This window comes from Ptychodera flava, chromosome 16 (genome assembly GCF_041260155.1).
Source record: "Ptychodera flava strain L36383 chromosome 16, AS_Pfla_20210202, whole genome shotgun sequence".
In the NCBI taxonomy this organism is placed as follows: domain Eukaryota; kingdom Metazoa; phylum Hemichordata; class Enteropneusta; family Ptychoderidae; genus Ptychodera; species Ptychodera flava.
The window spans coordinates 12,231,084-12,258,220 of NC_091943.1; the positions used below are offsets into that span (position 1 = coordinate 12,231,084).

Genomic DNA, 27,137 nt, shown 5'->3' on the forward strand with positions numbered 1-27,137 from the left:
ATTGGCTCCAATGGAAACAAAAGGCGCCAAACTGTTTTTGGCATTATGAATTATATCACTGGGTAATGCGGGACAATATATATGCTTCAAAAAAAGATGTTTTCTTTCACGTGCATATAAATATTTCAAATGGCTGCAGCAATGCATTGTGGGATAGCAGAAAAAAAGTCATTAGAAACTCATGCAATTGCATATACATGTCCGTGCCCCTACATATACATGTACATGCCCCTAAGATTTGCATTGACTGACCAAATACTGGAAACGAGTTCAACATTGTGACCTGTAGTTCATCTTCAGACAAAGAATTCAGATTACTTCAGATAAAGTTTGATAAATTACCAAATGGTATCCATTTAGAAGATATTTAGCCTTCAGGCTTGTGATACAGTACTGCTGGATTATCATTTATTAATGGCTGTTTTGAGACTAGATGTCTGAGTAAAGATTTCCTTTGCTTTGATTTCAATAAGAGACTTCTAATCTATGCATACATCTGTCAGACATTCTGGAGATGACGTTGGTTCGAGAATGCATACGTAACAGAAACGAGCACTTCCCGGAATCCACTACTGCGTGGCAATTGCAATGAAGTATCTTGACACGGCTCATTAAATATACAGCTGGCAAGACATCCTGCGTCAGATCACTAGACAGCGGACAAATTAAGACGGCTCAACACGTAAGGATGATCCCGGCTCCATTATATCCAATTAAAGGATTTCGGAACTGCGGGATCAGGTGTGCAGTATTCTCAAACAAACCCGCTGAGTCATATACGAGCCTCTTGCCAAGTGAAATGACCGACACCTTTTGACTTGACTTCCATGTCATCTTCTCAGATAATCATAGCTCGCCGCAACTGAACAACACTCCCTGTGGGCTTCATGTTATCCGGTCTCACACAAAAGTTTGGTGTTGCTACACTTGATCTGCAAAGTATTGTACCAAAAATACTACCCACACCATAACAGCTTAGCTTTTGTCATGATCAATGTCACATGATACTTGTTCATACCTGCATAATTTGATTTCTGATTAATATCCTAATATTTCAAGTGACTGTAACTTTTGATATATTTTCCAGTATTTTTTTTACGTTTGTAAATTTCCTCTTTCTGTACCCAACCTGTCAGCTTTATGCGTGCTAAGTCCAGTGTTATTGTTGACGACTGAATTTTAGTGTGCTACAATTCATTTGTCAACACAAACAATAGTAACATATTACATACTGTTGTATACAATGTCTTGTGCCTTACAAGGCTAATTAATACTTTACCTTCTTTCGGGAGAAGTAAAGAGATTAAGTGTGTATTTTACTGTACATAAATGCTAAAAATATTGTCACATATTATCCCTTTTGTTTTTATGGCACACCTAGGTAAATATCTTGCAAACAAAAACAAAGTACTTACAATACAACACACTCTACTTCTTTGTGTAACCAAACACTGACACAGTTCAACTATTCAATGCCTTGCATTGATCAGATGTCAATTAGGCAAGTTTTTTACTCGTGGTGAAGGATGTTATGAAAATTGGCTTTCAGTATTCACATGTATATTTGATCACGATATTAAAGATGTGATGTATTTCTTTTCTGACACTGTGTGGTTTGAAAGAGAGACAGTTCATTCCAGACAGTGTTGTTTATACAAATGCCACATCTGTAAAGTGACTACAAAACAGTTCTGGTCTGTGCAGTCAGTGGTGGATGTTTGATGAGTCTGTGTTCTCATGTAACCTGTTCACCCCATTTCCCTATAAACAGATCCACACCCCCCATTGTTTAACAGTGTGTTTGGGTCAAACCATGGCAGTGAAAGGGTTAAATTTGCTGCAACATTATCATTTGAGCCGTCTGTGAGCGGGCAGGTGCAAACAACTAGGTCACACCTTGTCATTCAAAAAGGATACTGATTGATTGATGCTGGTACTGAGATGTTAAAAAAAAACCGACATCCATGATTTGACGCGTTGTAACTGAATGTCTGAGATACAGAGTATTTGCTGCTGAACATTCTGTATGGCTGTGTTTGCAAACCAGCCTGTTACATAACCCTGCCTCCATTCCCAGTATTACAAACAAGGAAATGAATTGAAGGTATTTGACTGGTGACTGTAGAAATGTCACGTTGTTGATCTTGACGATAAAAACTACACTAGGAGAAATTCATTCTGTTGCATAAAAGAGTCACCATTACAAATTGTAGCTTTTTCATGTGTTAATATTTCAGACTGTGTTCTGACAGGTAATATATTCCAACCAATAAATGTTTGAAATTTACCCTACCTTGCCTCTTTGAAGGTAGAGGACTTGATCCCAGGGATCAAGTTTGTTCTAGTCTGTAAAGAGGATTCTGGAAGTGTCACAGCCTTCTGTTTTCCATTGAAATTGTAATCTAGAAAAGTAAATTTCCTGGTCACAAGGTAATCTGACGCCTGACACAGGCCTTTAAAAGAAATTTTCACATATATGTAAAGGCAATCACTATTTTGTCCACGTGTATTATTTTACACTGGTTAAATTATCCTACAGCTGTTTGACAAAAAAGAAATTTCTTGCATGTGAAAATGAACAACGTGGAGTGCAAAAGGTAAATTTCAATTGGTTGAAATGATACAGGGTAACAATTGCACCTTGAACCTTACAGTGAACTTAGTGAAGTATCAAACAGACATCCATCAAAGGTTTATGAAATCTATTGATTCTCATTATCATTACAATATTCAATACATGACATCAGGAATGAAAAATGTTTACATTTCAACAGAACCCTGCATTTCAAATTATCTGTATTATTTTAAATCAAGACTTATTTTCCCAGCTAAACCACACTTCAAGTCTACTGCATGACAACATTGGAAATTGGCGTAAATATCTCATTTCTTTCAAAACACCATGCTTTGACTACAATAGTAAACATCTCCCATGTTGGCTTCCATTTGCTTTGAAGGACTGATCTGTTGATTGAAGTACCACACTCAAATGTCACCGCTCTCTCTAATTTTCTAGTGAAGTTCTCTAAATATATATTCTCTAAAAATGTACTTTCCTGATCAACACGTCACTCGTTTTAAATTTTCTACAAAAATTTTATTTTGTAATGCTTCATACCAAACCATTGATAAATTGCTGGTGAGTAATGTATTTGACCAGTTATACAAAGATAGACTGCACTGTTACCATAGCGATAGGAATGTACAGAGATTTGAGTAAGTCTCCCTTGATCTCCAAGTACAGTGTGAGAGTTACCGGTAAATGGCTGCGGGCCTTTCAAATCAAGCTATGATTATACGAGAAAAATATAAATATTTGTTTGTAAGTGGTTTTCAATGTTTATTACAGCTGTGGTATTGTAACCTTCTTTTGCTGAACTACTGCACAAAGCTTATTGATACAATTCTGTTGCCATGGAAACTGAACAGGATGTGTGTACAAATGTACACACACGATCAGCAAACAATAACCGATTCAGGACAAGCTGCACTTGGATGGAAATTGTTTATTTTTGAAATGCAAATGTTTAGAGACTCCCTTTTCAATTGCAGAGTTGTTCGTGTTTTTGTTTGCACAGAATTATTATTAGCATTACACCCTTGCTGAGAAAATTGGCTCAGTATCTTAGGGAGCATTCGTTATTTAAGGGGAAGGGGGTTGGTGGAAATCAGGGGGGGTTGACTTTTACAAACCGGCTTTTTAGGGGGGGTCAAATTTTACAATCAATGATTGAAGGGGGGGTCAAATTTTACAAAGGTTTGTATTGAGTTATGGAGAACAAAATTGACTTTGGAATTTCACCGAAATGTTGCTTGTGTAACCGATGTTTCGAGACGGCAGAATAATAACCGACCAAAGCTCAGCCAAATTTATTTCTCTAGCAGGGCCAACAAGTCCGAGACTGGCGTTAACCTCTCTAGAGCAGCAACAGAGCATGTAGCCCTGAGTACAGGTCTGTGTGTTCCTGGCGTATACGGCCTCCACCACAGCCCTGCAACGGTCTGTGGAGATAACCGGGGTCTCTGCAGCGAGATTCAAAATGGGGATCTCCATGGGTAAACAACTTGTCGAGTATGTTATGTTGCAGAAAATGAGCGGTTTCGGACGTTAGGAGAAGTCAATCGCATCTTTTCTGGGATTGGTTAGGAGGTAAAGGTAGGCAGGGAAAGGATTTTGCCCCAATAGAGCAGAATTTCGGCCAAAAAGACCTTTTATAGTCTTCATTGCGGTCAAGATCCAGGCCACAGAGACCTCAAGTCTGTTCAAAGACCATTGCAGGGCTTTGGTAGAGGCCATATACATGTAATGCTGGGAACACACGTGCACACACCTGTACGCAGGGCTACACAGCATGGGGCATGAAATGAGGAACCAACACACAGTCATAATGTAACAAACAACTTCTGTATATTACTATATTGTGTCAAATATCGGGGTCCACATATAAAATAGTAAGACCGTATTCAAAACTATAAATATTACTCCATGGTAACAGTAACCGTACTGATCGACCTCCCGACGGCAGGAGTCACACTTTCAGAACAAAAACTCTGTTCAAACCCTTTCTAAATGCTTAACAATTTCTATGGAAAACTTAACGTTACCGCAGAGGTACCTCAGACTTGACCACGCGGCTGGGAAACACAAATAGTTCACACGCGACTTTAACTAATGTTCGATGATGAGCACAATTGTAAGTCCCGTGTAATGTCTGCACATGAAAGTCGGCGACAACACACGCAATTCACTGCTAAGCAGCGTCCAGTTCAGCTACCACGGGAGCAGCCATCTTAGATCTTTGTTTACACTTCCGGTCGGGACATGCCGAACTAATCTGAAGTCTTCCTCTGCTAACTCCGCGCATCGACAAAAGTTCAGTGGAACGATCATAAATAATGTTATCATGACAATCTCAGACATCTGACTGAACTCATAAACGGAATAAAGTTCACAGTTAACACACAATTTGCTGCAGAAAGATCAGCTTTCAACTTGTGGTGATATTATCATCTTAGCGTGCAGTGCGTATATTGCAAATATATGGCACGGCTTTCACTTGTGTGAGCAATGTTCGTTCCATCGACTAAAGTAGAGGATGGCATAGGGTTTAAATAAACAGTCCGATCCGCATAAAATTCGATCTCTGCCACTCACCGGTTTCTTTACATAGGGTATCTGCTGACTTGAGTAAGACTCAAAATAGAGAAATATCTGACTTAAAAAGCACACGCTGACACTCAAACCTTCCAGTGCCAGTGCAGCATGCAACGTAAAACACTCTCTGGAAAGTTCCCGTCTTGGACTCCCTAGGTATACAGTGAAACACACAAGAACTCCCAGGCAAAATAGAAATACACAGGTCCTCCATACATAATCTATGAGAAGCTATGAATAATTTCTTTAAATACAAAACTAGCTAAATCAGTGTATTTATAGACTCTTGATTATTGATATTAATGTACTTGATAAGACTAGGGTAGTTACCAGTGCATGTGTGGGCAAGAAATTTGATTTTGGAATTTCACCGAATTGTTAATTCACTATCTTGTCAGAGGAAACTATGAATAATTTTTTTCCATATAAAACTAGTTAAATCTGTGTATTTATGTACGCTTGATTATTGATATTAATTTACTTGATTAGACTAGGGTGGTAACAAGTGGATGTTTGTGCAAGAAATTTGATTTTGGAATGTCACCGAAATGTTGATTCACTATAATCTTGTCTATATGGAAACTATGAATAATTTTTTTCCAATATAAAACTAGGTAAATCTGTATATTTATGTACTCTTGATTATTGATATTAGTGTACTTGATTAGACTAGAGCGATTACAAGTTCATGTGTGTGCAAAAAATTTGATTTTGGCATTTCACCAAAAATGTTGATTCTCTAGTATGTGAGGAAACTTTTTCAGCCCGGGGCCACAGGGTGCGAAGGGTTAATGAATCAAATCTGATGAAATTTTTTTTTTCAGAGGGGGGGGGGGGGGGGGGGGGGGGGGGGGGGGTGGAGGGGGGGGGGGGTGTCACATTTTACAATTGATGAATTGAGGGGGTCAAATTTTAGAAATTTGATTTGGAGGGGGGTCGCTTTTTACGTTTCATTTGTCGCTCAAATTCCACAACCCCCCCCCCCTCCCCGTAAATAACGAATGCTCCCTTAGAAGCCTAGAATCTGGAGCTCAATAAATTTACCAAGCATGAGCTGAAAATGCTTCTTGGTATCATGGACACATGATTTTAGAAATAGGGAAGACAAATGAAAGAGAATAGCTGTGAAAACACTGAACTTGGAGATGGTGAAATTTACAACTTCATCTTCAAAAACAAATTTAAACATCTGATGAGATAAGATCACAAAGAGATCACCGATGAGGTCATTGTTACATTCTATTAAGGGGCGCAGTAGCAGTAACTATGATAATTTATTCACTTTAAAATTTAAACTGTACATGTAGTTTTTTGTTCTACTTGTGTGCTTCACAAAGCATGTTGAGGTACACAGTATTCAGCTGTGTCAACTCAACCTGTACATGTATATAAACTGACTGCATTTTTCTTCTTGTGAGTGAATTCTGGTCCGGACTAGAATTCAAATGTAAACAACAACATTGTATTCTACATGTGCAGACGCTGTGTTGACAAGCTAAATACGACCAGTGGGTATATAGTAGAACAAGAACTCACAATTAACACGAAAAACAAAATTACTGAAAAAAATATTAAGAAGTTACAGCTTCAAGCCCTTTGAGTCCTTTTTTTCGTAATCTTGTAACTTGGATCTGTTGTAAGTCACAACATTGATAAATACTGGTCTGTAAACATGTTGATTACAAATTTATTGAGAAACAAAGGAACTTTGACCCCAATAACAACTTCATATAGGTTTGTTTGGACAAATGGGTAGAAAAAAACTCACTCTGTAGCAAACCAACCCTAAACAATGCATAAATCATTTTACTCTGAGTCTCTAAGAACGAAACAGGCAGAGTGGAATATTAGAAACATGATCTTTAGATTGCCATGTAACATAAAAAAATCATTACAGGGTAGAAGCATCTTCATCCCCTAAAGATGGATTGAATCACATCTACTCGATAAAAGTACAAAGTCCTCATGAAATATAAATGCCATCATGATGAACTTTTCATGAGTTTGTGAAAACCCGTGTAAAGCGTACCTTATACTATTGTTTTAATGTATATACACCAATAACACTATAGCGAATCAAAATTGGAATCATAAAACCGAATTTTCATTGATATTGAAACTGTAGCATTGACAGGACAGTAGTGACACTGAAAAAGCAACAGTACTATAACTAACTCTATAACGTTGATATAAGTAATTAAAACAAGACATTTTTCATCATACATGCTTGCTGGAATTAAAGTACAGTACAACTTACAGCCTCAATGCTGTATTGAGCATAAACATCACACTCAGTTTGAGACATTTACCAAGAGTGAGAAAGTGAATTTTCTCAGAACTGTACTATTTTGCTTCATGGAACCTTAAATTTGACTTGATTTCCAATTTCTTTGATTATACTGTCAAGATGAAATAACACTACAAGAATTTCAGCAACACGAATTGTAATTTTACATTTTTACTTTTTGATTTTATGTGGCAAAGTTCACGGTTCAGCAACATTCAATCCCCATAGTGACCATGAAGGCTTCAAGATGTGTACAGTACAACCAGGAGATAGGAATAACACTAATATTTCTGTTACACTACACAACATACTCATACAGTATACTTATACAGTACTGTAACAGTAATAAATGAGACTTGACACTATTAACCCTTATCCTACTGGGCCAGTCCTATCATTTCCTAATCTGCAAAGTCAGTATAATACAGACTAGAATTGAGCCAAAACATTTGTGTATTTTCACCAACTTGACTTGCTATGTTATACTTAGAGTACATTTAGTCAATACAAAACATGTTTACATTATCTCTGTTTACGGGGGCCTTCAAAAATGATCAAACCTCTGTTATAGAGCAATGTATGGGACATGTAACAAACTTGACCTAGTGGTGACATATATAATTGGCAGGACACAGGTTTGAACACCTATGTAGTATGGCACTACCTCTACGTATAATAAACAGGTCATCACATGAACTGAACCATGGGAATTTGAGCATATTGGATGTACTGTGTAGTTGCCATAGCAACACTGCCCACAACTAAAGTAAGATTAATTGTTTGTTTATGGCCATATCTTGTTACATAGCAACCATCGAATAACAGTGTGGCAACAGGTACTTTGGAACTACACTGCAATGAACCACAGCCCATATATACAGGGGCCCTGCTACTGTCTACACATAGCCCCACCGCACAGAGGCCCTAAACCCATCCTTTTTTTAGCTCAAAGCTCAATCCTAGAGACTATAATTTGCATTTCATTGATTGTGATGTTAATGAGTAGCTATTGTTTCCTTAAAATTAAAAATGGCGAGATTCAATGGCAAGCTGATTGTGTCAAAGGATTCACTGTAAAAAAAAGGACTTTTACAGCATGAATTAGATTTGTAAGCCAAAGACCCTGGAAAATTTTCTAGGGTCTATTGGCATACACCGAAAGCAACATGTGTATTTAATTAAATATTATTTCCTTAAGTTTAGCCAGCTATTTACTGACTTAGTATTGTACGGGAATATTCCTGGTGAGATTGAACTCATAGCATAGTGTACCAACATATCTAAAATTCAATAATAAATAACGACTGTTGCGGTGAGCATTAGATACAGTAGGTACAAGTTGAACAGTAGATGCATGACGTCAAAGTCCTGTACTTGACCATGTGAAAAAATGGTATGTCATTAAGGCAACACTGCTACATCCATGGGTATCCCCACCTTGTCTGTTTTGTGGAGGGACCGTGGTCTGTGGTATCGCATACCAAGTTCTCGTTGTAATTAACTATTTATATGGTGTTGGTACTTTTTTCCTGTACAGGTTACTTGATTTTTTTGGATAAAGCTGATAATTCATTGGCGATGAGCTGCTCTGGGAAAAACACCAGTTCAGGAAATGGTAACACGTACATGTGTGACAATATCCAGATGTAGATTGATCTCTGAGCGTTCCGGCTGTGTTTTGTAAGAAGAGAATTTATGGATGGACCTACATCCTTTCCCTTCATCGACCACTCATTCATGGGGAAATATTGGCTGCAGGTGAATATTTGTATCTTTTCCACAATATTTCATCTACAGCAAGAATTCAAGAATTCCTCCTTTTTTTCAATTGCCATTTTGGAATCAACTTTTAATTACTTCAAAATCAACCACTGATGGACGCTCAACATTGCATTTTCAAATTGCGAGGTCAGTCATGGTGTTTTTCTTATTCCACTACGAAGTGTATATTATCTGTCAAGACAGCATTTATCGGACATTGTTTCTATTACACTAGCTATGTTTATTGGAAGAAGGAATTTAATATCATGAAATTATTCACTGGTTTAGAATTTCATTCATCCCCCTTTCTAATCTCACCGAGAAAATTTAAGGGATTTATTTTTTTGTGTGATCTATATGCAATTATAGCTTCTTCTTTCAAGCCGCTGCGCCACCGTACTGTTTCCATGGGAGATGTACATTGGACTTGTAACCAGGTAACTACGATGTGGAAGGGTTCAATGACCTGTCTGTAATGGATTTTGTAGTCCTTCATCAATAAGGTGTTGTTGTAACACACATTGTGAAAGTGTTGTTAAGAACTGTTTGAACACGGTGATGATGATGATGATGATTGTAAATAACGGGCGACGCGCTGACCATTAACGTTTATTTATGGGCAAGGGCGAGAGGAAAGCCAAAAATTAACGGGCGAGGCTTGCCGAGCCCGTTAATTTGGCTTTCCTCGAGCCCGCGCCCATAAATAAACGTTAATGGTCAGTGCGGAGTCTGTTATTTCCATTATATTATCAACGAACCGGAGAAAACCGTCAAAATTTGCGAAAATTTTCGGAGCGAACGACAACTTGGCCCCAGAACTGAGCAATACGCGACGCACTGTCACGCGCGCTGTAAAATATTGGCAAATCTGGAAATATTTTCAGAAAAAAGTATCTCAACTTGGCCCACAGGTGCTCCATTTTATTTGTGATTGACTATGATTTACGTTTGAGCTATACAGTTACGATACTTTGAGTTGAAAATCTTATTATTCATATTCACGGGCATATAAACAGACCATTACTGTGTATTTGTGGTCAGTCACGTGGTTCAGCTCGACCAATCAAAATGCGACAGGCAAGGCATGGTAATATAATGTAAATTACTTGATGAACAATCATATTCACTAACTTTGTATTGAATCAGTATCGACAGGAGAGCACAAGATCATTTGCATAACAATGGCCAACTGGCTGGCAAGATGGAGCTTGACCAGACCGCACAGGGATCGGGAAAACGTAAGTAATAGAAGCCGTCCAGGGATTTTGTACGTGTCCCCGAGATGTGGTAGCCACGTCTTCAATTACAAATTTTACAATACTTTTTCACGAACAAGTTTCATAATAAGCCAGTGTGTGTGTTCCTGTGTGTACACATGCAAATAACTTCAATGCATAAATTGATGAAACTTGTGTTACACGCATTCTATTGAGGCAACGTGTTGTGAATGTTTTGGCCAATTTTTGGCTTTCTCTCGGGTATGATACAACCCCTAACCCCTAATTCATGTATTTATGTAAGTACCACAGTATGTATGTATGTATCTTTGCACGTATGTACGTACGTATATATGTATGTATGTTTGTATGTATGTATGTATGTATGTTTGTATGTGTAGTTTAAATTAAACAAACAAACAGAAATAAATATAGTGTGTACTATGTATGTATATATGTTTAAAATATTTGAACAGATTTAAAATATACATATGAGGAAAATATACATAATACCTGTACATATGTAATACAAATCATATAATACTCACAATACATAGAATGCTCACAAACATAAGCATATTTTTATTCATTGACTAATATATGGTACATGCGTTTCAGTACTACTACTGTCTAATACAGCAAAGCCAGCCCATTTTTGGCAAAATTCCCAGCAAGTACCGAAAATACCACAACAACTCAGCACAGCAGCATTAATCCAAATCCAAGCATGTTTGTTTATAAACTAAGTAGCATTACATGGCAGTAAAGTCAAAATGATGAAAGATGTACAAAGACATGTATTTGTGTAGTCTGCTTGTAGCTACAATGCAAAACTCAAATTAATGTTTCTGTAACTGATAGCCATTGTGTGTTCTCATGAATATTTAATTCGTTGTCAGTGATCAAGCATATCAAGGTATAAATGCATGGCACTTTCTGTTACAGAAAGTGAATATTCTGCTTGCATGATGTACAGTGCATGTAAGAGATCTTCCACTGGATTTTGTCAGACTGCTGGCATGATAAAGACGTAAAATATGAGTTTTTTCAGTCTCACATTACAGGTAGATTTCAAAAGCTATTATCACTATCTGAAGGGGCCTTCATATTTAAAGCTCCGATAGATGTAACTTGAGATACGTGCACATTCTCCGTTACCTTTTGTTCTATTTGTAAATATCATGAAGAAAGGGGCAGTGTTCCAACTTGTCAATACAACCAATATTTGTATAATGTTAATGCTGACAAGTTCACCTGACTTTTAGTCAGAATTATATGTCAACAATCGCATTGCATACAACATCTGTGTTCCCAAGGTTAATATTTTGTATTTGGATATGCTTCAGGCGGAAAAAATGATATGTCTGTATAATAGAACAAAAATAATGAAAATACCAAACGACACAGCTGTTGTCACTTCAGCACAAAACTCACAGCTTGGAGAGGAGTTTATCATACAGAGTAGCTGTCGATTGTGTAATTAGCTATCTACACCACTTTAAAAGAAACATGATATTGTACATCACAGGTCCAAGTGATGAAAAATTAGTTATAGAACAAGAACTAAACATCATCTGAACATCCATGATCTGAATAACTAGTTCACAGTGATGGGTAATATCAGGTTATCAAATGGTATACAGCATGCCCCATTAGCGCAATAAAACCAGCCAAATTGGTTCTACAAATGTCAAAACTGCAGGTACATAGATTGAGCTGTTGGGTGAGAGGTCACAAAGAGGTCAGGTCAATCACTGTTTACAATGGGAGAGAGTCATACCCTGAACTCATTTGCATAACCAGGAAGTGTTGTCAGGTCTCTGGAAGGATGAGTCGATCACTAGAATACCTTGCACCTGTCACTTTACAAGTAGTTGAGTGGACAATTTACTTTTGAACTTCAATCCTGATTTTTGTTTTCACCGGGGAAATTTTTATTTTCATGAACCACAAGTTTTGTGGTACTTCTACAAGAATCCTTTAGCAAGTACCTGTATAACTGAAAACAATAGGTTTACCAGTCTTCATTCCTGGGTTTTTAAGTTACCGCAGTTAACACTAACTATTTACTTTCAGCCAGGGTCTTGTTTTCCTGTAAATTTAGTTCTATCAAGTTACTCAATTATTTTGAAATATGGCTGATAAACAGCCTGCTCCTTTAATTATAGGTCAACAAAGAAACACTACATCATCTTGCTATTGAATACTGAGATCAATCATCATTATGGACAAAAAAAAAACTTACGTCCATGGAGAGCAATTCCATTATCCACAGCAAGTTGATTATATTCCTTGATTAGAAGTCTCATAATTGTTCTATGGTACATATTTGTTATACAGTTTTCAGTCACTCCATTTATTAGGTTTTTGTGTAACTATTTGTTTGGCAGTATGTTTATTTCTTTTCTTCGTTTATTTACCTACCAGTATTTATTTATATCTTTTTAATTTTCCATTTTTCGGCTGTATGTTATTGTCCGTTTGTTTGTTATTTGTTTACTACTTTGCTATTCAGCAAGAGGCCCAATGTTTCAACACCTGAGACTTTCACTCAAGAGGACATCAAACTAAACCACTATACAGATTCGACTCCAGTTTGGCTCGAAATATGTTCTTTTGAGATGTATCTATGACCCAACATGTGATAAAATTTCTATCTAACTGTAAAACCAACCATGCAAAGACAAAAGTAAACTTTTACAATATCGCAGGCACTGCACATAGCACTTTCAGGTTATTGACACCACTTAATATTCACATAAACACACTCAACATTACTTTTTCTTTATATTGGTAGCAATTATTTTATCCCTGATGGCTAAAAAAACTATTTAGCTGGCTAGTTGGATGGAGTTACTTCAATATTAGCCTCCTACTGTAAAAGTAAAACACCCACACAAGAATTATATATCCAATAAGTACTGGCTGTCACATTTCTGGTGGTGCACACCCACGTATCCTTCAAGCATTGCCTGTTGTGCAGGACTGATGGAGCTGTGTGGGTGGGCATATGTTTTCAATAGTTGGCAATTTTTTTTCATCTGCTCAAACAGGCTATTTTCCGTACACACACTTTGTACTTGTTTCCTTTATCAAAACAATACGGTAAAAGTTGGCTTCTCAAGTTACATTTTTGGAACGTGAGAATAAAACAAAATTTGTCATAGGCATATAACTACCACGGGTCAAAATATACCTGGTATGTCTATGCATATGCAAATGAGCTGGGCTTTTCTAGATTGCTGATTGGCTGATTTGGAAAGTTATATTGTCAGAATGAGAGATGCCTTTCAGAAACTGATGCAGGATAAAAACAAATACTTACAAGCTTGAGTTCAGGCATGGGGGTTGGATAACTAAAAAAAATTCTTATTATCAAAAATACTTATATTTTGCCAGCCAAAATCCATAGAATAAAGCTTTCGTCAAATATTAGCTTTGAAGGGGTGACTGGGTTTGTTCTCCATCAGAGGGTGGACAATTTACATAGCAATACATAATTTGCATATTTGAAGTAAACTTGAGCAATTATCACCTTAGTTAAATATCAGGGAAGTAATCACCATCGAACAGAAATTAAATTCATGTGACAGTACTGCCCGACTAAACTTGAGTTTACTTTTTAAGGAAATGTATTCAATAATAAACACAAAGGTTAGCAAGACAACACTACTTCAGAGTTGAATGGTAAATAATTTCAGCCCACACAGACTGACACAAATAAATTGTGGTGACTAAGAGAGGATTAACAGGCAGGTTTTCGCGATGTGAAGAATAAATTATTACATCTTAAACACATTTTGATGCGGCTTGGAATGAAAACCAAACACACATTTACTCTCGGCACTTATTCAGAATTGAGTATCGTCTGGTGTATTTACACATTTTGGTTGTCTTCAAAACTGATTTACAGCATCACATAGACCAATTTATCAAAGATCAACCTTTGAGAAATCTATTTGCAAACTTCATACTTACAGACCCGATTGGATAGTATCAAATCAAGAGGGGTTTACGGAATCTAAAACCTGTCTTGAGGGATTTATGAAATCTAAAACCTGTCTCAATGTGTGTTTAAAAAACACAGTTTGCAATACTATATTTGCAACACAGTTTATACTCCACTATTATTTTACACTTTAGATATGCGGTCTACAAGTTAAAAAACAAAGTTGCTACAGACCTGTTCAACAGATGTTAGAGAAAAAAAGTAAAAGAATTTGTTTGTATTGTCTCTGCAGGATACTTGAGGTATGTGGAAGTGCCTTCAACCCTGACCCCTGTCATCCCTATTTTAAAGTGTTCAAATCCAACTTTACCCTTGAAAATCACGAGGTCAAACTAATAAACAGTCTGGGAAGGAGTTACAGGAGTTACAGATGCTGTACACATGTATGATAATCTCAGACATGACGTGATCTTGCTGTCTGTGGGCATGAAAAGGGAAAGTTATTTATAGTTTTCCCTGAACTGTTCCGAATCCCTCAAAGCCGTTTTGTGACCAATCGCTGCATTCTGGGAGTTATTCATAAAGTTTTGGTTCTGACCTCAGGCATCGATACTAAATTCAGAACAGGGCACCTGCTAACAGCAAATACATGAACATTCTTCAAATACAGTGGGCCTGAGAATACACCAGTGATGCAACACTTGTGGAGGAAGCCATGGACCGGTCACAGCTCATCCTGCACGTACTCCACTGAAGTGACAATAATCGGATTGAAAACAGTTGACTGAGAGGGACTTCTTCACAAACAAAACTGACATGTTTAAGAAACTTAAAAATATCTCAGAATTATAAAACCCAAAACATTTAAGTATCAACATACACATCTGGGTGGCCAATGTCCATACTACCATATACCTACATGTACCTGAAAAGTTGAAACCCTGCAACACACCATATGAGCAACTGTCATATTTAGTTACATTTGATATTACCATTAAAAGTCCTAGCAACATGAACATGGTTATATATGGTCAAACACTGTATCGGTAAATAATACTAATATTTTCATCACTCTAAGGTGAGATGACCTTCATAACCGAGGAAAACCAAGTTGTCTAAGGATATACAAAATTGTTTGCCTGTGCATTCCATTCCACTTACCCATCATGCATCGGTGAATACTAACGGTATGAACGGCTCTAGTTTGTCACAGAGTGTGCCGGACTCGCAAACTCAACTACAGGAATGCTGAACTATATTCTAAAACTGGCCCAGGGATCATCAAATCAAACATGGAATTGCTCGTGTACTCCTGACTTCATTTGTATGAGGGTAAAGAGGTGCAGTAAAACATGTATATGGCCATTTTGTTATGGAGATGTTGACATAACCAAGGAAAGTTGGCACTGATGTTACACAGGTACTCTCCCATATTTTGTCCATCATTAGGGGAACCACCAAAGCACTGACCTATCGCAATGCATGACTGTATGTCTACCTGTCTATAATGTACACATTACAAGACATGGTAAAGCTAGTGATTTGGACCAATTCTTGTTATGTCAGGCTGCATGCGTAGAAGCAATTACTGGAAAGAAGTCATTAACTGTAGTTTAGGTCAGTGTAATTGAAGACTATTAAGCCAATGCTCAGATTAACTGTAGTCAATGTAATTTAAGACCGTTAGGCCAATGCTCAGTACATGCGTTTCTGAACAAATGAAGAGAAAAACTGCCATATAATATACTTCTTTTGCAGAGACTTACTATACAAACAAAAAACGCTATGATGTTACAGAATATTGGCATGCACACATGTACGCTTGACTACAGGGATTGTAGCCATAACCCTTGATATTTTTCCTCCAACAATTTTTGTTTTGGTAACACACAGTCGGTTTGCACTGATCATCTACCGTAGGGTAATTATGAAATATTTCAGATTCAAAAAGTATTTATCACCTGGAAAAATACACAGTGAAATGTCATCGTTGAGAAATGGCTTCTGGCTACTGACATTTATGTAAATAAACCTTTGCAGTGTGTTGATACAGGGACATTTATCATAGCAGAAATATGATCTTGCATATTTCATTTTATTAAACCCTGATGTTTTCAGATTTCCCTGAATATACAATAGAAGCATATTGCATTGCCAGTGTTGCTGAGGGATTTCAGTTCATCAAAAAGAGAATCTATAACCGTCCTCTGAAGGTGGTTCGTGCCTCACAACTGAGAGAATTAAACTTTTGCTTAAAGGGATACTGCGCTTGAGTCAAAGGTCGTATGGGACCCATACGACCAATGGTAACACTGTATCCAAGGTACGATGGTGATTGATGAAAGTTAAAACATGTCTGTCATAGTCTACATCACATAATTTTAATTCTGCAGCTATGATAATGAGGTGCATCTTGATATCCTGCACGAAATACTTTGTTTATAAATGAGAAAGTCGCACAAGTGCAGATCCGATGACTGTTTCTCTTCAAACTTTCCTCAAGCAAATTTTCAACCATTCTCTTTCAAAATCAAGAATAAAAATCGTTGGTCACTTTGCAAATTTTGGTACTAAAGAAACAAATTACCTAAAATTTATCAATATTTGAAATTCAAAATCACCTTAGTTTGTTGTCTGTATGGGAGAAAAAAAAAATTCCTGATTTTCATAAAAACAAGCTGTTGAAAACTGTTATTTCATCCATAAGCTTCAAAACGAGACTCCACAAGTGGTAGACCGAAAGCATATTGTAATACTTTGAGAGTCCAAGTATCTATCCCAGAGGCGCATCCTACCTTATCGGAGACATCTTGATTTATGAAAGCAGAGGAATTATCACATCACATTGGAAATAGTTCTATGCCATGGAGGCTGATCACGTAAAACTCATGTTTAGGTCATGAATTTACAGGTAAAATAAAGAACCAAAGCATACTCACATGATGTGTTCTCTATGCTGAGAAACAAAATCACATATGGATACATTTCCAAAATATGACTCGTCAGAGACAAGACTTGGTGTAATTTTGAAATGTTAGTAAGTCTTAATGCTTACTTGATGCATTCAAACACTGCATTATTTAACAACGTACATGTATGTCATGCCTTTGCAAGTTGAATAAAGACAATATCAAAACAACACCAATGTTACATGGTGCACACATTTCTTCTCCTTGTCAGAAATGTCGACATTAAAATTCAAACAAAAAACGGTACGGATCATAGTTTTTGGGAGTCTTACATATACTAGGTCAGGTGGTAATTTCAATATCAGGAAGCTATTTCATAGTAATGAAAACACTGACAACAACAACATCACCGGTCTTCTTCATATTCTAACCCTTTCACCGACATGGTTTGTCCCAAACCTATTGTTATCAATGGTTATCATGGACCTGTTTACAGGGATTTGGGGGTGAACAGGTAAACTGGTACACTGAAGCTACTACTATATAGTCCTTGTATTGTAATTACTGAGATTTCCATTTCCACGAATTCCACATTACATCACCTGACAATATGGCAAACAACGTATCTAAAATCACCTATAAAACCGACTAACTGAATCAGCAAAATTTTCATGAGTCCAAACTGGAAATATTTGGAATGCCCTTTTCAATAATTCTAAATTTTTTACTCATATCTCAGCATTAACCGGATATATCCAAAACTATGTACCGATACTTTGAGCAAACATGCCATTTGATGAATTATCTAAAATCATCAAATTGGACTTATGCCAAACATGTATCTTCAATCAACTCAACACCTCCACATGAAGATAACCATAGTTTATCAGTCCAGATAATGCATGTACAGTAACTATGAGATGAAAGATTCACTTAAAAGGCAAATGATCATATATTACAAGCGAGAGTGCCCAGATGCATGCACCTGTACAGCCTACATACTAGACTGTGGATCACATTAGTTACTGACTGCAAATGTAATTTTGGACAGGTGTTTACATGAGATGAGGCCTCATTCATGTTAGCAGAGATAATGATATTAATACATGATCAGCGTGCAAGCACAGAGTTATCAATACATCTTGAATCTGAATCTGAAAACGAATTTTGAGGCGAGTGCGGAAGTGTGAAATTGATGTAATTAGCTCTCTTGCTACCTTCACTGAACAGTGTGCCAGTAGAAACAAGTCACGTTAGATCACAACTGTTGATTTATGGCAAGGAGATAAGCTGGTTGTTTTTTCAAGCATCAACTCACACTGGCTACTATCATTATCTCTTCTGTTTCAGGAATTACATGCTTGTAAAACAGATCTGGCCTTCACATAACTGATAAATCATATTTACGCACTGCACCATAAAGATAACATATACATCCAGGAGGCCATGTTGTGTTATCGCATTAGGTTTTATACTGCAATAGTATCAGTTTGCTCACAGTGATAATATACAGCCCACTTGCTATGAGAGCCGGGGCTCCTAACTTGCAGTGAGTAAATTTTCGTTTTAAATGAATTAACTGAAAGCGGAGTTTCCTGTAAATATGGAATCAAAACAACCTGTTGATTCGACATAAATGATGTATGTCTGTTAGGGATAAACTGAACAATAAAAGTGCAGTATTTTAATAGATAAGTGTTGTACATGATATTACATTACTTACCACTGCTGCAGCTCCTTTTTGTCAACTGAGTTTAGAGACAGAAAATTGATGGAGAGAGAGAGAGAGAGAGAGAGAGAGAGAGAGAGAGAAAGTGAGAGGTAGGTTAGTAGATTGTCATCTTATTTGAAAAATGATTTACTTTACAAATGTTGGTGTATACAGGCAGGAAAAACTGCACAAAAATTCAGAATGTTATGTCTTGGTAGATATTTAAAAAAATGATTCAAATTTGTGTTAAAAATCATGTAGATTTAGAAATTACTTAAGTAAAAAGTATATTGTCACAAGTACTGATGTACTACAATGTACCATACTATCACCACTGAATTATGGACATGGCAGCTTCTATTAAAATTTAGCGAAAAATTTCTAATTATCACACGAGTATTAAAATCCTTGTATTTTGAGCCCCCTCATTTATAATGCATGGGCAATTATTGATATTATGACAGATCTTTTGTCTGAAAAATAAACTGAAATATGATAAATTAAGCCCAGACCAACAGATTCTGCAGGTGGAAATCAAGGCATGAAAATACTCATGATGACAACTGATATTACAGACAGGATCTTGAAAAAACTACAGCATAGACATCTTTCAAAAAAGTATCCAAGACACGTGACTGGAAAGTTTTTAAATCCCAGAAACAGTTGTCTTACAAAGCTTCTGGTGAGCTCTTCAATTTATTTGCAGCTAAACATATTTTGGATAAACATGCCTCTTAAATATTGATCTTTAGTTTTGCATTCTCCTTATGATCTCAATGCTTACAGTGATGGCACTGATCTTCTTATTGTGTGTGTGGTAGAAATCTCTGGCTCAGAGTGATTCAAATGCATTTCCATTACAAGCATTCAGTGATGTTAATGATATGGAACACATTATGCCGTGGGCAATTTCCATAATGGAAGACACTGATAACCCTTGCCAATGAATTTTATCACACACTTCATTGATTTCGTAAAAAAATGAAAATTGGTGGCGTTTTTTTGGCTAAAGAGTGAAAATTATTTTTTTGAGGGGGTTGTCACAGTATATGCAATGAAATCATTTGGATTTAAGTTCCATTAACATGTAACTGTTGAGGTGTGGAACATTGGTTTTCTCAAACTTATTTTTGTTCTGTTTGTAAAATGTAGTTTTGTTTTGACTCCTAAAATCATGATGACGCACCTGGTGTTCGACATAAATGTATCAACACAGTCTGTACGTATTTAATGTGTAATGTGAAATTTAAATCCAGACTAGAGTTCATTTGATGACAAAAATACTGCTGTTTGTACTGTTCACAATGAAAGTGTTGACATGGCTGATGTTTCATATGAATATACTTACAATGTAAGGAGTAGGATGAGAAAATAAATCGTTTTATGCATAAAATGATGCGAGCTATTGTCCCTTTAAACACTCATACAAGCTAATGTTTGGCAAAATACTTTCTAAAGAGAAAAATTAATCATGGCATACTTTCAGATCATCTATATTAAATTCTTCAAGCTGTAGAGTTTCTGTCGCAGGCAACTTTGCATTGCCATACCCTAACCATTTTTTTTTCTGGCAAGTAAGTTACAACCAGTAGAAATAATAATTAATCTGACATGGGGTAAATGACATCAACAGTGTCTAATTTTCTAGCATAAAAGTTGCAAAATATGTTCATGAAATTGGACAACACGCAGTAAACTGCAGGCAGAACGGGGAACAAACAGAATTCTCTTGTGTCCTGAGTCTAGATTCCCGGAAAACCACCATTACGAGTCCAACATGCAAGTATGTGTATCCTCCGCAATACGTTCATCCCCCCCCCCCCAAAAAAAAAACACAAAAAATAATATTAAGTGGTAAAAGTTCACTGATATGAATGCCTCGGCAAATCAAACATGTATTTTGTTTTTACATATCTGGTTTTCAAAACAACGAGTATTTATGAAAAATCAATCACTCCACGGCCACATAGTACACTAAGTACATAAACAACCATAACTGAGAAATCTTCAAACTTGGAAAACGCTCCCTGTACTGCGCAAAATGGATACATTGAGTAACAACTCCCGTTAGAAGTTTTGGCTGACCTAAATTTAATACACAAGAATTTACAACACACTGAAGTGCCGTAGTTTCGACCGAAGGTGAGACGCGTTGCACAAATTCAAACAAAGCACATGATTTGACCATAGACCCTTGACACACAAACAATACCATTGACTTCATCACTGAACAGTGCAGAGAGAGAATTTTTATTGCTACTGTGCATTTCGAAAATTCTGACACAGCCGGAGATCGCTGCTTCTGAGCGCCATCAGGCCAGCGGGAGATCAAGGGACGGACAGGCGACAAAATCCATCGTAGAGCAGCCCGTAGGCATGGTAACAGAAATCCACACTTTTGACAGCGAGCGTACGTTCAGTGTCTTCAGTGAACAAGACACAATGAGTATCAAGCCCGCCTCGTAAGCGGTAAGAATCCACGAACGTTTCATGCAGTATTTATGAGATAGAACGTTAAACCTTACCATGACTGTATCGCTAAAGGATTGAAGTGGGCCATAATAATGAGAAAGGCCTATGTGTATCGCAACGAAATGCGATTTTTATCGACGATTGTTGTGTGATTACAACTCGTGTACGTACAAAGGCGACTGACACACAGTCGCGCATACTCACAATATGTACACTGCTGCAGTTCTTTGATTTCACTCGCGCTCAGTTTGCTGGTTCCCTTGCCCATCGTTTGAAGTTCGCCAGTCTTGTCCCAAGACAGCAGAATCCTTGAAATATCCAGAAACTTCGCTTCCGTTCCGGAGAAGTGGGTTCCTTTGAAAATATTGCAGAGATCGGCGATTGTTGCCGGACCATTTAGCTGTAGCATATACCGCTGTTCACCACCGCCATGTTTAATTCATTACTATGGCGTCACGTGACCAAACATTGCAGTGGGAGGGAAGTCCCTGTCCAACTAAATTATAGCCTTCAGCTCCGGGTGGACAATTTGTATGCGTTGACCGTATCACGTGTAAATACCAGAGGAACTTTTCAACCAACTGATCGTTTCTATACGATCGCGTTGCGGCGGGTAACAGGCGCTCCTGCCGCCGCAGTCGCGAGTCGTGCATGTTACTGTATACACCTGGTGCAGAACTGATTATCACATTGGCAACCCCACCCCAAAGCACCTGTGGCTAGATAGGATGTTTCTTTCCTTTATTTGTCCGTGATTCATCATACGAGGCATCGGGAACTGCATAGCATATGCATAACCATGACTTGACTATGGGGAAGTGAGCAATTCAAAAACTCCATAAATTGTAGTTTTTTCCAGTCAATGAAAAATTGAGGTCACGAAAATCCCGAGGAGTCCTGTTGTCTGTTCAATTTTTCTCCCTTGATTTTGTCTCGTTCGATGAGAATTTTCACCAATGCTAATTGTTGTCCAAAACATCGTGTATTTGAAACCCAACATCTCCACTTTGGAGTATTTTCTTTGATGATTTGTTTTCTTTTGACTTGATTTTCCGAGGTTTGTTGTCCCTGCCTGTGCCTGTTTTTCAGGTCAAAGATGTTAGGCCTAATTGCTCGTGGAAATATGTCAGTTTCACGAACAGAAAATTATTAAAACAGTATCCTTTAGGTTATGCAACAGACATTTTTGTAAATACGTTACCTGTACGTACTGCTAATACGATTATTTTGCTTTTGGCAAAGAGAACAGTTAAGAAAACGGTAAACTGGTAAATCGAAGCTCAGCGTACCACGACGCCAACAGGTGGGACAGTTTTCCGCAGCGCAAGTCGAGAGTTTTGAGCCAGTACGACCGCGTGGTGGCGCCTGTTGTATCCGAATGTTGTGGCAAGTTTGCCAAGACCGCCGGCGCTGAATTGTACGTACAAATCGGCTCTGATAGGCAGATCCGGTCGAGCTGTCATGGAAACGATATCAACAGCAAGTTCGTGATTAACGTAGAGCGCGGCTCGGAAACAGAAATTTTGACTCTCACAATTTCTCAGTTTGGTTCATGATCTACTGCTGGTGATGATTCATTCTGAAGCTCCCATAAAGTTAAGAACGTTTTCACCGTATTTTGTGAAAATCGAAAATTTGAGGAGAGCGAGCATTTGCTTTTTTAAGTATGCCAAGTGTTGACAAAAATTAACCTATCTGAAAGAAGTAAATAGTTTAGGTAAAGTACAGACACAATTGAATTGATGTTTTCAATCATAAGCAGGTACATCTTAGCGCTTTGTATTGCGTACAAAACAAGGCACGCTGAACCGGTCATGTGATCGAAAATGACTGATCTACAGAAATTAGTGTAATAAATGTTTGATATAGGTAACCTAACATCATACCTGAAACCCATAAATATGGAAAATATAGATGAGAATTCTTGTAGGCTTAAAGGGACGTTTAAGATGTATGCTATTGGAACAAGTCCAATTTTTCAGCCCTTTGTCACTAAAGAAGAATTACCGAAAACTGTTATTCAGGGACAACTATGGCTTACTTCCTTCCTCTTTCCGATTAGCTATTGAACTCTGAAAATGTTAAGCGGTGTTTGTAAGGAAACTATCCTGTGGTTGAAGACACGTCGGCTGTAAAGTGTAAGTCGATGTCAATCAGTCCATTAGGTATACAGCGACACAATTATACTTTATGAGTCTTCATCAAATTTTACTAGCACTACTGCTTAAGTTCAAAATAATTCCGATAAGTTTCGGCAGTCCTTAATGTCTGGTTCTCGCATTAGTGGCTGTTGACAGTAATTGTTTACTAGTATTTGATTTTAGTCCTTTGCTGTCCTTTGGCAGTTGTGTTCGCTCAATGAATTTCTTCAGACGTTGATAAAAAGCCGCCCCTTTAAGTTTATTTTTTCGCCAAGGCTGGCTGTTTCTGCTATACCCGACTTATACCTACTATATAAGATCATCAAAATTTGCAGAAACAGGACATTTTTACATCTTGATCATAAAGAGAAGAAGAGAATAACGACGGCGAATGAGATCTATGCAAGAAGCGCTGAGCCTAGGCAAAGGATATCAGAAGGCAGTAGAAGCAAATGCTAATAAATCTATCATATTGGCAGTTGTTAGAATCCTGTAGCATTGTTCAAGTGTGCTTATCCCAGCTCTCTTTTGATTGCTATGTTTACGTAATAACTTGATCACCCTATCATCATTTATGAGCGATACATCTTATACCTATCTTCTATCTATCTATCTATCTATCTATCTATCTATCTATCTATCTATCTATCTATCTATCTATCTATCGATCGATCGATCGATCTATCTATCAATCTATCGATCTATTATCTATTTATCTCTCTCTCTATCTATCTATCTATCTATCTATCTATCTATCTATCTATCTATCTATTATCTATCTATCTATCTATTATCTATCTGTCTATCTATCTATCTATCTATCTATCTATCTATCTATCTATCTATCTATCTATCTATCTATCTATCTATCTATCTATCTATCTATCTATCTATCTATTTAAACTTTTGATGAGCAGCTGAAGACGGGAGACTAGTTTTCATGGAGGCTGAAAAACACAGAAAGAACAACAGGGAAAATCATAATAAAAGTAAGAGGTGAAACTTTATAGAAAAAAGTTACAAGATTAAAGAACCTTTTCTTTCATAAGATACTTTCAAGTTTACCTTGACGTTAATTACATCGGAAACATATTTTAAATTACAAGGTTACAATTACAATTTCAAATCTTTGTAGAAAGATACCTAAAACTTCTCTGACCCATACATAGGGTATATTGTCGGGATATTACAACCCCGTATTCTGAATAGAAATTGACTGATGAATTCAACTTGGAAAGTTAAGATATCAGACATGTACTGTGGGCGTTTCAAGTCTAATATTTGAAAGCTAAAAGTAGCAAGAAAGTAGTGAATTCTTTGACTTATTGACATAACATGATATGACGAGAATAAGTCCAAGGCAGTAAAATTATAACGTAAGATCATACGCACACTGCAGTTCTCATCTGCAGATTAAAAAGTTTATCCATACCTTCTGTGGTGATGCAACAATGCAATAAGAGTCTACTCCATAGGTAACACGTCGCTATTTCGAGCCTAGTTTACGTTATCAATTGTTTTATCACGCACAGATAAAGTCTGACCGTCTGTACATATATAAATGGGAAGATACAACCGAAAGAGGCAACTCGCTCATGAAAAGTGTAAATACAAGCGGACATAATATAGAGCCTTGCGGAACACCCTAAATAACAAAAGCTTTTTCTGACATCCTACCCAAATAGCTATCAATTTGCTATTTCTTTGAAAAAAACATGTTTTTAATCACAACATCAAAAGTTTTCAAAAGGTCAAGCACGGTCACTCCACTTTTGTGGAGTGACCATGAGTCAAGCAAGACAACGTGTTTAAATAATCGCCATCGACAGTGTGTATAAGATTATCTTAATTTAAGAAAACCTGTTTTATAAGCATACTTTTTGCTGAATCTAGACTGGCTATCTAAGATTAAGTTATTACAAGAAAAGTAATCATACGAAGATTGTGAACATGTTATTCAAGTATTTTTAAAAAGGCTGGTAAAGTGGAGATGATATGGACGATGATTCAGAAGGTCGATAATTCAGAAGGACATTAACACTTCCTGAACCTTGTAAAGATTAACAAGTCTAACACATTTGAAAGCGTTTGGAAAAACAGACTAACGCATGCTAACATTGTGAAAAAATCCTCAAAAATACACTGATTTGAAGACAAAAGCCCTAATCTCAACTCATTTCTGAATCATTCAGTGACATCCGTATGGAAAAGTGAAGTGCTGATGTTATCGTGAATAGACGTTAATTAAAAGCCGTTACCGAGAAACAGAACAAAATCCCATCGTCCGAGGACAGGAAACTAGCATATGACGTCTGGTTTGCGAGTTGGAGACAAATAAACTTTACTCAGTTCTCACAAGTTAAGGTACCCGTATAGAATGTCGATCGCGAGATTGGAAATTTAACGCTTGCGCACAAGCGAACACCTGACGCGAAAACAGCAACAAACAAGTTCGATCGGGTTTAGGCCCCTTATGAGTTCTTGTCATTTGATGGACTCTGTTGCACTATTTGGGTCTATGGTTACACAAGTCTGATACCTTTTCATCCTTACCTCGAACTCTACTAACCAGATTGTGACCGTCAAAAGTCTGGCGTACGTAATTTCGCGGGAGATTCTGGTCCTCTTTGATACCAAAACAATGACTTATACGCCCACTTTCATCAATACCAGTATATGCAATGCTTGTTTCGAGGGCTTGAGCCAGTAGAACACCAGTGTACTAATCGTGAGCGAATGATTGGCTCGATCATCGTAAAATTTCGTGTGCAGCCGAATACTAGCAGACTTGTCATAGTTATGACTTCCGTGGAAGCGAGTTACACCTGAGTACCATGGTTTATTTTTTCATTTTCCTAGGGCTGAAGAACATTGTTACTCTGTTTAGGAATATACAGTATTCTTTCTGATATGCACCCACCCCTAACGTGATTTCATCAATATATTCATGAACCCCTTCGAAATGAATCCCATCAAACACGATTGGAACTAATTTGGGATAATTGGATGGTGAAGTAATGTCTATTTGATCTGCAAATGTAAGCTCATCTGCTTTTCTTTTTAAGTTATGCACTTGTTTTTATGAGTGATTTGTAATATTGCAACATTCAGCTATAGGGCACCTAACATTTTTGAGAAATTTGAAAAATATGAAAATCCAATTATCCCAAACTAGTTCCGATCGTGTTATCAACATCTGATGCTCGGTTTCCTAGATATGCATTCATTCATGCGATTTGAAGTTTATAATGAGCATCGTTTTGGTATGCAAATCAACAGATAACGAGTCAATGGAGAATATTCGGTGACCGAAGATGACGTAAACATAAGACCATTACCCATAGAAGACTGTGCATTAAGTAACTAGCAATGACAAAGACAAATTTTGAACACCACAAATAATATGTAGCATTGGGATTGCAGCAGCCATACTGAATTTTTATCTGAAAAAACGAATTAAAATTTTAAAGCCCTAGTATTCAATAACTTCTGAATACTGATTATTCAAAAATGGTAAGAAACTGTAAATCAGACA

General features: G+C 37.1%; 1 protein-coding gene across 1 annotated transcript in view; it reads right to left on the minus strand.

Annotated features, from left to right (window-relative positions):
- Positions 1 to 21,963, minus strand: part of LOC139152840 (neuronal calcium sensor 1-like) — a 96,489-nt gene extending 74,526 nt beyond the window's left edge. The window contains exons 1-2 of the mRNA XM_070726194.1: positions 21,666 to 21,963; positions 19,002 to 19,026 (exon numbers count right to left, since the gene is read on the minus strand). Coding sequence (XP_070582295.1) covers positions 19,002 to 19,026; positions 21,666 to 21,870 — 230 coding nt within the window. The 5' untranslated portion in view covers positions 21,871 to 21,963. The remainder of the gene's footprint in view (positions 1 to 19,001; positions 19,027 to 21,665) is intronic.
- Positions 21,964 to 27,137: the final 5,174 nt, after the last annotated feature.